This window comes from Cyphomyrmex costatus, unplaced genomic scaffold (genome assembly GCF_001594065.2).
Source record: "Cyphomyrmex costatus isolate MS0001 unplaced genomic scaffold, Ccosl1.0 scaffold815, whole genome shotgun sequence".
NCBI classification, from domain to species: Eukaryota; Metazoa; Arthropoda; class Insecta; order Hymenoptera; family Formicidae; genus Cyphomyrmex; species Cyphomyrmex costatus.
The window spans coordinates 144,278-160,253 of NW_017280392.1; the positions used below are offsets into that span (position 1 = coordinate 144,278).

General features: G+C 30.6%; 2 protein-coding genes across 2 annotated transcripts in view; one reads left to right on the top strand and one right to left on the bottom strand.

Moving 5' to 3' along the window:
• Positions 1-156: 156 nt before the first annotated feature.
• LOC108781435 (X-linked retinitis pigmentosa GTPase regulator) lies at positions 157-9,808 on the top strand. The gene is made up of 12 exons (XM_018549392.1): positions 157-187; positions 3,418-3,543; positions 4,822-4,914; positions 5,227-5,289; positions 5,978-6,301; positions 6,681-6,833; positions 7,167-7,331; positions 7,405-7,526; positions 7,604-7,687; positions 7,792-8,617; positions 9,451-9,545; positions 9,644-9,808. The coding sequence occupies exons 1-12, from the start codon at positions 157-159 to the stop codon at positions 9,665-9,667; spliced, it is 2,106 nt and encodes a 701-aa protein (XP_018404894.1). The 3' UTR covers positions 9,668-9,808.
• Positions 9,809-12,212: 2,404 nt separating this feature from the next.
• Positions 12,213-15,976, bottom strand: part of dsb (scavenger receptor class B member debris buster) — a 28,835-nt gene continuing 25,071 nt past the window's right edge. Inside the window, exons 3-9 of the mRNA XM_018549396.1 lie at positions 15,070-15,230; positions 14,559-14,697; positions 14,074-14,277; positions 13,790-13,934; positions 13,113-13,367; positions 12,906-13,024; positions 12,213-12,641 (exon numbers count right to left, since the gene is read on the bottom strand). Of these exons, the coding sequence (XP_018404898.1) occupies positions 12,213-12,641; positions 12,906-13,024; positions 13,113-13,367; positions 13,790-13,934; positions 14,074-14,277; positions 14,559-14,697; positions 15,070-15,230 (1,452 nt within the window). The remainder of the gene's footprint in view (positions 12,642-12,905; positions 13,025-13,112; positions 13,368-13,789; positions 13,935-14,073; positions 14,278-14,558; positions 14,698-15,069; positions 15,231-15,976) is intronic.

A 15,976-nucleotide genomic window follows, 5' to 3' on the forward strand; every position in this document is an offset into this window, starting at 1 on the left:
GCTTTAAAGAAGGCAGTAGCGCATGTTGCCATTAGAAATTGATTTCCAGTTGCTAGGATACGTGGCCGGCTTGAACGCGACCGCGCCGCGCCGATGAGCATGCCCGCTTACCTGGCGGTCAGTCGGCTGCAAGTTACGCGGCGCAAAGTGCAAACCATGGGCCTGCCAGACATAGAGACCATACCCGGTAAAAGAATTTAAAAAAAAAAGCACGCACACGCACGAAAGAGAGAGAGGAATTGAAAAAGAAAAGGATTTTTTTTTTAACGCACACAAATTTTTTACGCACTTGCAAACTTGTGGAGTATTCTGGATCATTGTAATGTACGCCGGCCGTAATCGATCCCTTGAACAATAGTCACGACTCCCCCGGCATTATTAAAACCCCAACGTGTACCCTCTTGTTTCGCGTGCCGTGTGGCGTGAAGAAACGAAAATCGATACACTGCTATTGAGCGATCGCGATTGAGTAGTCGCGGGATTTACGGTTAATCACTCGATGACACAAATAATATATATAAAATTATAATTGAGTTTGTTGGAATTATTTAATACACGACCGGTGAGGGATCATGAAAGTTGCAAATGTATACGCGATATAAGTTGTCAAGTTTTACAAGCACTGTACAACTTATAGGACAAGATATTTGCAATTGAGTTCTTCCTTGCGAATTATAGTCAACGGCATGCAATTCATTCGTAAAATAAGCTCGCAAAATCTTTTTATTTAGTCGACTCTTTAATCTGTGGCGTTGAATGTCCTCAATAATGAACAGTAGCTGGTTGCTTAGGAGCGTGCCGCTACCAGCACAATCCGGTCGTTAATCGGCTAATGCTACCGTTGTGGTTCATGCGAGTCATATACGCATTCATATCATTAACTTACTGTGGTCGGCATTATCGCGCGCTGTTATATTGCAAGTTAGATAAATGCTAGACAAAAAGTTCCTATCCGCCAGAATACCATTTAACTCGTTTGATAAATTTCTATATTTGCAGTAACGGTACATCTCAAGTTAACCCCTTCAAACCTGATTGTATTGGAACTATTAAAATTTATTTTTATTTTATTTTATGTTCCTTTAATAAGTCATTTATACTAAGCAATTAATTTTTTCAAAATTTTGATTACTTATTAATAACTATTTTTTCAGCATATTTATTATTACATTAGACGAAATCAATAGAATTAAATAATTTTAATGGATGATGTCTTCAAACTTGATGCACATTACAATACGCTATATAGATCTGAAGGAATTAAATTCAATATATAGTAAACAGTACGAGAGATAAATCGACATGAAAAAGAATTATTACTTCTTTCTTAATATTCTTTAACAACATAACAATGAAAATGAACCCTTAATCATCACTTAATGCGTTTTTATTGCTATAACTTCCAATGCTTTTTGTTTATAACTTTGATCGATGAAGATACATTCGTTTAGTACTGTTATGTTCTTTAATATCGGGTATATTGGTTGAGAAAGAATTTTTTGCGATCAACACACACAATATTTTTATGAAAGTTATAAGCAATTGATTCTATACTTGCAGTATGTTGTTCTCGTCATTTACAATAATAAAAATTTTGTTTATAATTTTTTATTACACATTAAAAACTTTATAATGATAAATTAGAGCACAATATAATTAATATCGCAAAAGTTTAAAAATATGGTTTATAAACTCTTGCATCTCTTTTTTTAATTATGTATGTATATGTGTCCTAATTTATTGAATCATTAAAAAATTTTTTGTTATTAGAACCGAGCACCGTTTATCACCCTGACTTCCATGCAACAAGTATTTGTAATTTTTATTGATATGTTGTATTATCAGAGGCCCTTATTATTACGTTTTCTATATTTTTTAACAATGTTTTTGTAAATGTAATATATATTTTTTATAATGTTCACAGCTATTTTTGTTTTTTTGTAAAAAGAATTTTATCTTATAAATTTATCTTTAAGAAGAATTTTAATTTTTATATTTATCTTTAAAATTATTTTTAAATACAATATCTTTCTTTAACATACGAATATAATATGTAACCTCCGCAGTGCTTTCGATATGACCTAGTAGTCTGCATATATATTTTTAATGTTTTGCATATGAATGAATTGCTGTCCGCGTAGAATCGCTATCGACTATCAGATTATATACATACATTGCTTTGGCGAGCAATTTGGCGGCTATTAACCGACCTTTGGGTCAATAGCCTTAGAAAATATGTAAACTTCTCGACAATCATCAATCTTTCGATAAAGTGGAATATATGATATTTGGAATATATTACTATTTTTTACTATTTATAGACCCTTTTTTTAATCTTTTTATTTATTCATACAATAGACTATATACATAGATGAACTATTATTGTCTATGAATTAAGCTAAAACTTGAAAAAGTGAGAGCTAATAATTCGCGAAATTGAAAATACACAAATTTAAAAATTTAAAGCTTTGCGAAAATTTTTTATCTAAAGATTCGAATATTATAATTGTACTTTTTATTATAAATTCATGTTGTATTAAAGAGTTTTTAATAGAATGATTTTTGATGAGATAGTTCATGTTACTGTCTAAATGAAGGAGTGATGCGTAATGAATTATGCAAGAGGCCGCCATTTGAACTTTTGATAAGCAAGACGTAAGCGCAGATCTCTACGGATTTATCGCCGGTTTTGCGTTATTGACCTTTGTAACGAGAGGCTGAAATAGCACCGTTAATCTCATGTTGGGACAGCATTCAGTGTCTTAACGTCTTTCCGGTCCTTATTTCATGTTGGCTTTTAAATCTAATTTATGCCAAGGTTACACAGTGATAAAACTTGCACTCAACTGTACTTTGTTGCCGTATCTAATATATTCGTAATATTCCACTCACATAAAGTTCAGGAATAGAAAACTCTACAAAAAGTTTCGGCAATTAACTCTTTGAAAAATTATTTTCGTATTAATTCATTATCATATATATATAAGTATAAATGAATATAATAACAATATTGTATATAATTTTTTCTAAAAATAATGCTGAAATCTTAATTTCAAAAAATTAAAGATTACATTTTCCGTGCATATATATATAATTATATTACACGTAATAAATCTAGGAACATTAACTTCTGTTTAAGTCAGAGATTAGATTGCTAATTAAATACTATTAAGTTGTTTTACATGCAAATACATGTGTAAATATATTTATAATACACTTACAATTTCGTAAAAAACTAATATGCAATGACTACAACCGTGCGTGTTGCAAATATATCAGGATAAATTTTAAAAAATAATAATAATAACGATAATTATGATAATATAATAATCGAAAAATTCACTCGATTTAAAGACAGAAAACTCGATCCATATTGCTTTCAATATTTAACAACGTATCGACCTTCGCGCATTGTAGAGACTGGGGCAGTGTTCACGATCGGTCGTAGCAGATTCGCGGACAACATTGCGTCGCATTTCTTCATACGTAAGGATCCAATTGTTACCATTGAATGTGGGGATGAACACTCGGCCGTTGTTTGTCGTAAGTATTAAAACTGTTTCTTTACATAGGTATCTATAATGCATTAGCTCGGTTTTGAAAAGTTAATGGTCCAAGTTTAATCCGGCATAATCCAAGCATTGGTTTCATTAAATCATCGATATTCAAAATAAATCAAACTAGTTTAAATTAATTAAATTCAGATCCAAAATGAATAATAGATATTATGCTGGCTCCAAATAATTGAAATTTAATTTAAAATGATTCTAACTTAAATTATTGGAAAGAAATAATTCTGTAAGGAAGAAACACTGACAATATAGGTTGGTTATACCTTCCATTGACTATCGTTAATCAATGTTGCAAAGTGTAGCGTTGACAGTAAGTCATGTATTTCTAATAAGCAATGTTTGCAGACAAAGTAGATACGTATTAATAAACCAAAATAAGAATGCTTTTGTCGTAATTATTTTTTTTTATTTCTTTCTGAATTCAGTTACAAATTATTATCTTGTTCTTATATGTGCATTTATATTATATTTACTGTATTCAGTTTTTGTTAATAACACACGTTAAAAATTGCAAATTTTAATTATTTTGTTATAAAATTTGTAGACTTTGTAATGCAAAGCTGTATAATTCTGTCTGATTTACAGCTTCTGTAAGTAGCATGCTATGCAAGGAATATATATAGTTCAGTTATTATTACATAGGAATATCCACTGTCTGGTTAATCGATATCGAACACATAGTGGTTGGCGTAGCAGACATTGTTTATTATCTCTACACGTCTCGATGAAGCACGTACTATGTTATTACCTCACATATTAAAAAGATATTGCAACAGTGAAAATGAAGAAGAGGCTATAAATGATAATAAAAATGATGTAACACACACACATACACACACATTGTTTAAATCTCACAGTTATACCTACGCTAAACATTAATATTTTATTTATTGTATTTACAATTAATGCAAATTTTATTCCGTTTGTTTTCTTGTTATTGCTACTTAAATGATAAAAACATATTTACGCATTTCTCTGTATAATTTCTCTACGACTCCTTTTGAGTCTTTACCTGTACACTTGCATCGCTATCTATTTTAGTACCGCAATTTAAATTATATAACTATGTGTTTATTGCTCGTAGATTTATATCTTTAGATACTTTAAAATCCTAGGTTCTTGAATACTTTGTTACGTAAATGCAGATACTATCTTAATGTTAGGGATTATTTCTGTGCACTTTATAATCTAGATAAATGCATTCTTTAATTTTGATGCTTAGACCGCCTTGCTTCCTTTCTTATTTTAGAAACTGGCAGACTCTTTGTCTTTGGCAGTAACGATTGGGGTCAACTTGGTCTTGGTCATAGAAACCATATCAGCAAACCATCGTGTGTAAAAAGTTTGTAGCTAACCTATCGTAATGGCAAAAAATTTACATATTAATAAAATGACTACATTTAATATTAAATATAATTACGTTTTAGATTTAACATTAAATAACTACGTTCTACGATTAACATTTAACATCCTTTTCTTGCTAATATATCATTAAATTTAGTTTCTGTGTGAATATTAGTCTTTTTCAAAGCTACTTCATCTGTGAAACATGTCAAAAATTTACAGCTACTAAATGTCGAATTTAATTTCTTGTGTAATTCTTCCATTTAATCAAATGCTATTTATAATTTTAATGAGAATTCACATGTTTTAGTTTTGAAACCAGAAAGAGTTACACACGTCACATGTGGAAGAGCGCATACCTTAATATGTACAGGTGAGAGACAAATCATTTATAGGAGTGCATCGTATACCGAGTGTTTTAAACGTATTTTTTATAAACATAATTAAACTCGAAAATCTAAATCTATGGAATTTTCTCAATATATAAATTTTATTATATATATATAGCATATATCATAAGGATTTAGGCCATAAAAATGAAAAATTAATTTTTGACTAAATAAATGGTTCTATATTTGTCAAAGCAATAGACATTATAAATCTATGATGTCTGGAACACTATACATACGTATATATAACTGCCATTAACGGATACGAGGTATTAAGTGAGCATACCTTTTCTATATGTGGCTTCGCGTGTCATGAACTTCAGCGAATATTTGCCGAGTCATTCAACTTCAAACTTGTTCTTTGAAGGGATCAACTGGATAAGAACTCTCTTAAATGGCACGCCACTTTGCTAGCTTTCTAAGTAGGAATTCGAGATGTTAATTTCGATCAAGTGATTAAGATCGCTTCAGGCAAACAGCTTGCAAAAATATTCTTATAGTTAATTTTCTCAAAAGATTATCTAATTTTTTATCTTAATTAAACTCTTTGTGAACAAAAGTTGAATTAATTTTTCCATTGTTTTTTCTTACGAGTTGGTGAATATGCAAATATTTTACTTTCTTGGATAATACCATAAGCAAGTCAAACAATTATACTAAAATTATTTTTAGGTACTCAAAAAATCTTTGCGTGCGGCAGCAATCAAGAAGGTCAACTAGGTCGGGAAAATTCCGTAATAGGCGATAGTTCCAGTTCTCCAATCTTGGTCTACGATTGTGGACTCGCTGGACCACGAATCGTTCAACTTGCAGCAGGATCGCATCATTCAATGGCTCTGACAAGCGACGGAGGAGTTGTCGCCTGGGGAAGCAATCTGGAAGGACAGTTAGGATTACCAGAAATTTCAGGTTTGGTTTACAAGCCTACGAAGATCCCGATTCCTGAACCGGTGAAGGAAATCAGCGCGGGATATTATCATTCAGTTTTCTTGGCTGGTAATGCGTTTTTAATGATAACACTTATTTTTACGTGATATAATAAATTATATATCATAATAGCTTGAACTGTTCGTATAAATAAACAAAAACTTATAAAACATTTTATATTTTTCTTCTACAAAATATTTTTTTTATATTCATTTGCAAAAGAAGAAAAAGTAAACTATTTTATGATATTGATCCGAGAAAATAAAATTGAGTTCCAAGAAACCTGTCATTCTAGGACATCACAATACGCTTTCCACAAGATAAAATCGCTTCCGTTGCGGCACGCTTATTGCGGGTCACATGAACACGAGAGATTGTAAAATATATTAACAACACACACACACACACATGTATATATATGTAATTCGGCGACATGGCTTGTTTCCAGAAAGTGGTCTTGTTTATGTCTGCGGCGAGTCGGAAAGTGGTAAACTCGGAATCAACATCAATTTTTCAACACAAGTTGCACCGAAACAGATGCAATTGCCGACACCGGCACTTCATGTTGCATGTGGTGGTCATCACACATTTGTACTAGCAGGTTGAGCTCAGCTAACTTTGATATCGATGTACTTTAAATGCGGCTTATATTCGCAAAATGTGGCTAAAAGTCATGATTTCATGTTTCTTTTTTTGTCCAGTTATTCCAGATTATTACAAACTCAAAATCAAAGCTCTCCCACAAATTAATGTAAACGTTACATATTTAACGAAAAATAAATTCAAAAAACTTTGTTAAAGAATAATATTTGTTTTTATAATAATTTTGGTATTTTGTTAACATTTCTTTGGATTTTATTATTTGCCTTTAAAAAAAAATGCGATAAATTGAGAGACTACAAGATTTGTAAAAATTAACTGTATACCTTTTTAGAAAATGGCAATATTTACTGTTCTGGTAGTAATGCCAGTGGACAACTTGGTATGGGCATAAATGTTAACGAGACACGTACACCAAAACTTCTTCCACGTGGGGCTCTTCAAGATGAAAAGATCGTCAAGATTTCTTGCGGTGAAAGTCACAGTGCTATACTTACTGGTAATTAAAATTCTGATTTAATCATTATGTTCTGTAAACTTTTCATTAATCGCATTATAATTATTAATAACAGAATCCGGCAAACTCTTTACTTGTGGCGATGGCCGACACGGAAAGTTGGGTTTAGAAGAAAACGAAAATAATGTTCACGAAGTAACATTTACTGCCAAGTATCAAGAGCTTTTCGTTTCAAATGTAATTTTGTTTGTTCTTCTTAAATAAATATATATCACATTTTTATCGCGTTCTGATTATTTTGCTGACTTTATAAGGTCGCTTGCGGAGGATGTCATACAATATTAGTTGGTCGAAGACATGAGATAGATTATCAATCACGACGACAGTCGGACTCCATGGTAAATGCAATTATATTATGCACAGATTTGTATGACAAATAAATTATTAATTATGTTTTTATTTTTAATTAATAAATTTATTTATGGGCTCTTATCAATTTTAGGAACAAAAAAAAAGTTCTCTACCTCCTTTAAAGCTTCCTATAAATATGCAGAATGAACATCGAATGGACAATATGGAAAAATCGACAGACGAAAAGGATAATTCACATCATCCTGATGAAAATAGTGAAACACCCAATAATAATGATATTCAAACGAATTCTTCGCCGAAGAAAGATTCACCAAAGGAAAATACAGATATTGTTAATAACGAAGAAATTTCATCTCCAGCAAAGGACGAAAAAATCACAAATTCATCTTCAGAAATTATTCCATCAGAAAGTTCTCAAGATAAAGATCAAATTGACAATGAGGATCATGATAATGAAAATATTGAAAGCAAAGAAAGTGATGAAAGTAAAGATATTAACGAAAATAATGAAAGTCAAGAAAATAATAAAAATGTGGAAACAGCAGCAACAATAGCACAAAATGTTGAGGAGTGTACAGAAATAGAAGTCTCGAGGATAGAAGAGGAAAAGGAACAGAAAACGACGACGAATTCTATACCACCACCGAAACCACCGAGACTAAAGTCTGTAAGCATCGAAGATGCAAGCGAAAAAGAATCTTCAAAGGAGAACGAAGAGAATGAAAAAGAAAAAGATGATGAAGAAATAAAGACGAGTAACGACGAAGAAAATTCAAGTACAAAGATAGCTAGAAAATCATTATCAACAATTTCGCAAAAAACTGTGGAAGCTATCGAGAATTCGATAGAAAAAGTCGAGGAAGATGAACATGCTGATGAATCAGAGAAAGCGCAGATAGACACGCAGGATGATGCTGATGTTGTGCAATCTCCAGCGCCGCGAACAGGTAAAACAGGCACATTTCTCTCTCTTTTCAGAGAATTAAATAAAATTACGTGATTGTGTAGTCAATTAGTAAAATTGTTCATCAAATGTATTATAGAAAAATTTAAATCTGAAGTCTCGCTGAGATGATATTTTTTGTAATAAGTACTTTACATCGACTTAAAATGCTCATTAGCTTAAAAGATATAATTATAAATTGTAAGTAATATATAATTAAATTGCTTGTTTTAATTGAATTTGTGATGTATGTAAATTTCTTAGAATAAAATCTCACTCTAAAAGAGTAAAAATACTGCTACTATTGAAAAAAAGTAAAATTTGCATTTCTGAATAAAAGTGGTAAATTTTTACTTTTTTAAAATAATATTTCATTCTTTTGGAGTGAGATAAAAGATCTTGCTTCAAAAAAGAATAAAAATCTGTCATTTTTGTATAAGAGTACAAATATTTTTATTCTTTTTAAGTGAGATTTTATATCAAGAAATATAGAAAGTATTATGTATAACCCTGATTTCAGTTTAAAACTGTGTTTTAAGACCAGCAAATCGGTACACAGTTCGCATAAATTAAAAGTTGTAAAATGAACTTCAAGAGTGGTAGTATTTTCATTCTTCTTTCAAAACTGGCTTAATTTTCTTCTCAAAATAAGATTTTGCTCCATAAGATTTAAACAGCAAGATCTACTTTAATTGAATAAAACCTCTACTTTTTCGCTTATAAATTTAAAAGTTTTAATTAAAAATTTACTTTGTAAAAAAAAAAGAGTTTATATTTTTCAATTAGTTGTTAATTTTATATTTGAATTTGGAAATAAAAATTGCATAATCAGTTATTGTCTTTTAGCTATGGCCAGATTGTTCAAAGGAAAACGGCAACAAGAGGTACAAAATGGAACTAAAAAATCAAGCAGCGCAGAGAAAAGCAATCCAAAAGCTAAGGTATAGCTAAAATAACAAAAATATTTCATAAAAAATATATAATTTTGTTATTTTACAATACGATTATTTACTATTAAATATTTTTCTTTGCATTCCAGTCGAAAACGTGCACAATTCTGTGATCAAGGAAATTTTGAAGAGACATTACAATTTATTATATTTTTATAAAATATATATACTTATGATATATATTTATCGCTGGGACCAAAACCGTTCTGGAACCGGAAATCTCCAATAATCGATAAAAAACAATTAAATATCACCAATCGCTGCATTGAATACATAGAATTAACATGACTTCTGTATTCTGGATATCGCGTAAATTTCTATCTCTCATTTACGGTGACGAGAATCTTTAATAAAAATGTCGACTAAATTAATAATGTCTTTATTAGACACTACAAATATAAATTATAGGAATTAGTTTCGTATTATTAGAAAGATGCGCCATAAATAGACATGCTATAGTATACAAAGTAGACAGCAGTAGAATGTGAAAAATGTATAGTAACATCTGGATAAACACATTTTATTAAAGTCCAATTACAAAATTCTATTCGGGCAATAACAAGCTTACTTTACAGTGTTTTTATCTTCGGAATAGATTATAAATACTAAGGCTAATTCTACAATATGCTTTTTGTTTCCTGTTTTTTGCTGTTTGGCTCTTGCCTTTTTGATCAAGAAGGAAAGAGACTAACAGCAAGAAATAGGAAACACAAAAAGCACATTGTAGAATTAGCCTAAAATGTGATACATAGTCGCATTGCGTCTTCGATGTATCACACGTTTGATTAATTGTCAAATAATAATTAATTTATAACGCACCGACGTCGTTTAACATTAAACGTAAGTATTTAAATTTGCCTTTCCAATCTTCTTCTATAGCTCTAGAGCTGCGTTCCTTTGATCAATTAACCGAAATTAGCTTTACACAAATACAAATATAGCGCTAAAGTTGTCGGTGCAATCGACCTTACTTCTAATCGACGTTGTTTCATCATACATTGCCGGCAATGGTATACTTAAATAACATACGATTACTAATATTGCACTAGATTTTATGGCCGAGTACGAGTGGGACACGTTGAGAAGAAGCATCGTCTTACGCGCTATCTTGTTGCGATCACTACGAGTGAAAGTTTCGTCCATTCGCATAATTGCCAATGAAACTTTTCTCCTCGTTGCTCTCTATTCAAGTGCATATTATTTATAAATAAAGATGGAATCACAGACACAATAACATATTTAACATGATCTTGGGATCTTCCGCGACACTGAAAATTATCAGGTAATTCCTGATTATTGTGCATTTACAAGCATCCATCAAATCCCAAATTTTTGCCTTTTCTTCCATAATTAATAATGGAAAATGCTACTGTATTACATTTCATTATAACTATACATATAATATTATAATGATTTTGTGTTACTTTCACATATTTTGTGAAAGATCATGAATATATAAGTGTATATATTATATATACATATATATATATGCATATGTATTCTTTGGCGAATTTGAATTCCATTAAATGACGAAACTTTCTGTTGGTTTTAACTGAATAAAAATGAAGGAAATGTTTTACATATAAAATACAAACCAATTTTAATTGTACACATATTCCGTAATTGATTAATTATAGTCCTCTTAACCGTCAAAACTTTGGTGTACGCAGTCACACAAAACGCATTTTATTACAGTATTACACCATGCCATATCATACTGCGCAGAAGTTCGTTCAACAATTTTAATCTTATTATCAATCAATGACGCCTAGCTTTAACTTTTAATCCGATTTTTAGACAAGATGACAAATCATTCACATATAACAGATGAAATATATATTTATCGTACACAGGTTAATTTATTTAACTTTTTAATATTTAATCAAATTAAATATTAAAATTGTATATGTACTCAGAATGCTTAAATTCAATTTGAACAATACAGTCCCAAACATTTGAGGTTAATTATATAATTCCAAAGTTCTCTAAATCCTAATTAGTCTAGAAATATTGATAAAAATACGTGATTTTTGTTTTTATTTAATAAAATTATAAAAATACATCCAAATAGATCCTAAGTTATGTAAATAAAAGATTCGTAATATTTCAGTAAGTTGCATAAAAAAGATTGTATAAGAATTGATTAATGAATAAAGTCTTGATATAAAAAGTTCTTTCTTTATGTAAATCTTCGATTCTTCGAGAAAATCCTAAAATATCCCGTTAAATACCTTTAATTACATAGCAGTTCCAGATTAATGATATTCTAAAATTCTAAATTATTCAAAGTTCAAAGTTTCCGGATCTTAATAAGTACCTTGAGTTTTACACATGTGATTTGAAATATTTAAATCCTAAATGTATCCAATCCTAATTGCCTTAATACCTGAGATTTCTGAATTTTGTTTACACAATACTAAAATTTTATTGATAATTATCAAATTTCGATCCTCAAAAGTTTAATGAAAAATAAATTTGTGTTGTTACTCAAATTAATGAATATTCATTTTATTTTCAAGTATTAATGAATATCTTGTTAGTATCAATATTGATTTACTTTACAAGAAATCAAAACTAGACGTCATTAATTATCATTCACTCTGTCAACATTCTTAGCGTCAGCGCTTCTACTAGAATTCACGCACAGAGTAATGTTCATCATACCTCTATACTCTGTTTCTCGTCATCATTATTGCTTAGTAAGATATAAGAGTCCCGACCGACCAACAATCGATGTTGGCTAGTTGTTAAGAAAGACGATCCTCTTCTGATGGTCCTCTTGCCAAGCTCGATCGCCTCATGCGCCAATATCGGACTATTATACACCTTTACGAATACCGTGATGATGACTGTCAGTCCGACTAGAATCATGCCATACGTCAAGCAAGGCACAGCGATGTCGGCAAACGTGGTCGCCAGGTAAATAAATCTTCTAATGGATGGCGTAAGCTCTTCTACACCTTCCTCGAGCCACATAATTGGGAATACTATATCAGGGAAATTCGCGACCACCGCGATATTGGATTGTCGTTCTATTTTCAGATTCAACTGGACACGAACCTTTGCTTCTATTGGAACCCCTAGTTTCTGTGAAAAAATAAAAAAAATCTTGATTATTCTAAATTTTAAACATGGTATTTTTGCTGTTTATCTTTTATTTAATTGCATTTCTATTTATTAATTACTTTTAAACTTTTATTTATTTATTTTTTTAAGCCAAGCGTAATTAACAAGCAAATTGACTATGTTCATACATATAATAACAATATTAACTTTTAATCTATAATAATATATTAGAACAGCATGGCATATTATAAAATTATAGGATTATATTTTCTTCTTTATGCTCACTGGCTGAATTTTGAAATATGTTTCGTGCAAGTTATCGACCGGTTTGAGTCCATCAATAGCATCTAACAATTTAGGATCCGCCTTATAAAAATGTGGAAACGAAAGGTATACTGGTGCACCTGGAATAAAAAACATAGATTTTATCTTTTAATAGAGTTCGAAGAATGTTCAAGAATTTTATTAATTTTGTAAAAGTAGTACACTTACTGTATTGGCATGGACTGATATCCTGCAAGCCTTCCGGAGGGCAAGTGTCAATGCCATCCGAGCAGAAGCAGTCATCATCTTCTGTAGCTGTTTCATTTCGAGTAAAAAGTATATCGGGAGGAGTGTATAAATCCGCCTTAATACCAGCCTTTTCTATCGGACCTCGATACTGCAACGGAAGTGTCCTACAGAGATCCTTGTCCCAAATGTGAACGATATCCGCGCCAGTCTGGTCCCGTGGCGGAAAGAAAGATCCTGCAAAGAAAATTCAAAGTTTACTCGAAATAACAGCCTATCAATCATTTGTAACGAATTCTCTTTATGTGCGATAAAGAAGGAAACGCTTAAGTATTATATATGTCAACACTGAAGATGGCTGAAAGCTGAGCTGAAATGTTTGTTTTCATCATTTGTAATTTAAACTTGAATATATTTTTATAATTACGCACAGTTCAAACTGTGTTTGACTATCACTGTGTATCACAATCAAACTATGTTTGACTATCACTAGCCTAATCTTTATATTTGTAAAATTTTTGGTTTGTTAGAACTTAAAAGTTCAAATAACTTTTCAATTTTTCAGTTTTATTTATTGCAGTGAAATCTTAGGGAAATTATACTATATACAATTTTAGCGTAGTGTTCCAATTTTATATGTAAAAATAAAAAACTATTACCTTCCGAAGCTGTAAGAGAATTGCACGGTGCGTTTGGCCAGTATGGCAAATGATCGAGTCCGTTCAATCGATTTATCAAACCGAACTCTTTCATGTCTGTATGTCCAGTGAATATCGTAGATATCTCGCTTAATGTACCGTTTCTCTACAATCGGGATTTGATTATAAATTATTCTAGACTGCAGTATTTGGCATATACAGTATATATGACATGATGCAATTATTTTGCATACAAGAAAAATATAGAAAGCGAATATATATAATGAATTTTACGTAATACTCACTCCAAGAAGAAGTCCCATTCTACTCATGGGCCGTCTTGTTTTGGGGAGAAATTTATGGCCTAGGCTAACTAATGGATCGTCATACCCGAAAACTAATTCCTGCGCAGTTATAGGAATGAAGGGTTTCATATGCAATCCGCTCAAGAAAATTGACAATCCCATTGTAATTAAACGAGGAAGACTCTTGCTTTGTGTTGAAAGTGTCTACAAACAAGTACTTGCTTTATTTATATCTTCAAGACTTCAAATACAAAGCAGAATGTCTAAAATCGATGCATATATATTGTATAAAACAGCTTTAAGAATTCAGAATTCTTTACAAAATATTTAAAACATCTTTTTTTGGAAACTTTTGAAATGCACTCGACTTTAGACATTTTGATCATTGGGAATTCTTGGTTTGAACACTCCAGTCAATATTTTATTAAATATATTAAAAATTAAAATTGATAAAAATATATTTATAATTTTCTATATTAACTCACCAGTAAAGGTATATTCGGCACTATCACTTTAATATCTCCATCTTCAGACAACTCAGGTACAAAATTTAAAATTTTCTTATGCTGATAACTAACAGTTCCATTATTATGAAAGACGATGTTAACTTTTTCCATATCCTCTCTGCAAAAGTATGTGTTCAATTTTTTCATTAATTATTGTTGTCTAACAAAAGGCGAGTTTTTTAATTCATCAATCAATCAATCGCGTTATGTACAAATACAGCTTTTACACAAGTTGCAATTGCACATAATGCGATTAATCAGTCGATAAATTAAAAAAACTTGCCTAAAGTTGCACGTATAAATACTTAATTTGCATGAATTATGCAGATTAGTTTGTACACTTTCATTACTTTGGAATGTAAATGCGTGTTAAAAAAAACTAAAATAATGATAAATAATATATAATTATTCGAAGAAAAATAGATTTAAAAGCAAATTTTAGAACTGTACTCATCGGTTGCCTGAACGCTAAACAAATTAATAGTCTTACCGATAAACGAACGGGCCTACTTCCTGGAGTTTCGGTTTCTCGTTGTACTGCAGGAAACCTTCTGTGTTAGTTACGTTAAATATATAGACTTTGGTCAATCGAATTACGCCCGGCTTCTGCCAATATTGAAACGAGATCGAGCCATTCCACAGTCGTAGTTGCTGGAAAGCAATGGTGAATTGCCGAGATTATTACCACCGTATACGATTTCTCTCACATTAAAGCTGCAATTTGTGCACGTGCACGTTGGCGTTGCATTTAAAGTAATTTATCATGATATTTTTATGCAAAATGGTCATTAATCAACTCAAAAAAAGTCATCAAAGTTTTTATAATCTTAGAAAATTGGATTATTAGCGATCGATATTATTTACTGCATTAATCGTTTTGTGGAACACCTGGAATTCTTACGTGAGTAGATTCTTGCGTTTCAAATGTCTATCTCATGATGCGATTCATATAATTTCCGGAGAAATTAAAAATAAATAAATAAAAATAAGGTACTGAGAGATTTGTTCTACTATTTTATTTATCATTGCCATGAGAAATCACTTTCAAGATTCTTTTTGTAAATAAATTTTTATTTTGGTTATCTTCCGTAAGAAAATAATGTGCGAAAAGAGAAAGTTTAAAAACGGAAATAAATCTTTATTTATGTTGCAAAGGTTGCAGTAATTAAATAACTAGACATGGATTAATCTAATCACTTTTCCGGAGATTAATCTAATCTCACAAATAGTCGAAAAGATAGAGCTTATGAAATGATATTTAAAAAAATCGTGTAATACATATATTTAACAGATATTAACTTATAACTGATAACAGTTAAATTATATATTTGTATATATAATTACTTAATTATAGTAATGATAAATTAGTAAGTTTTAAAATAAATAATATAGACAAT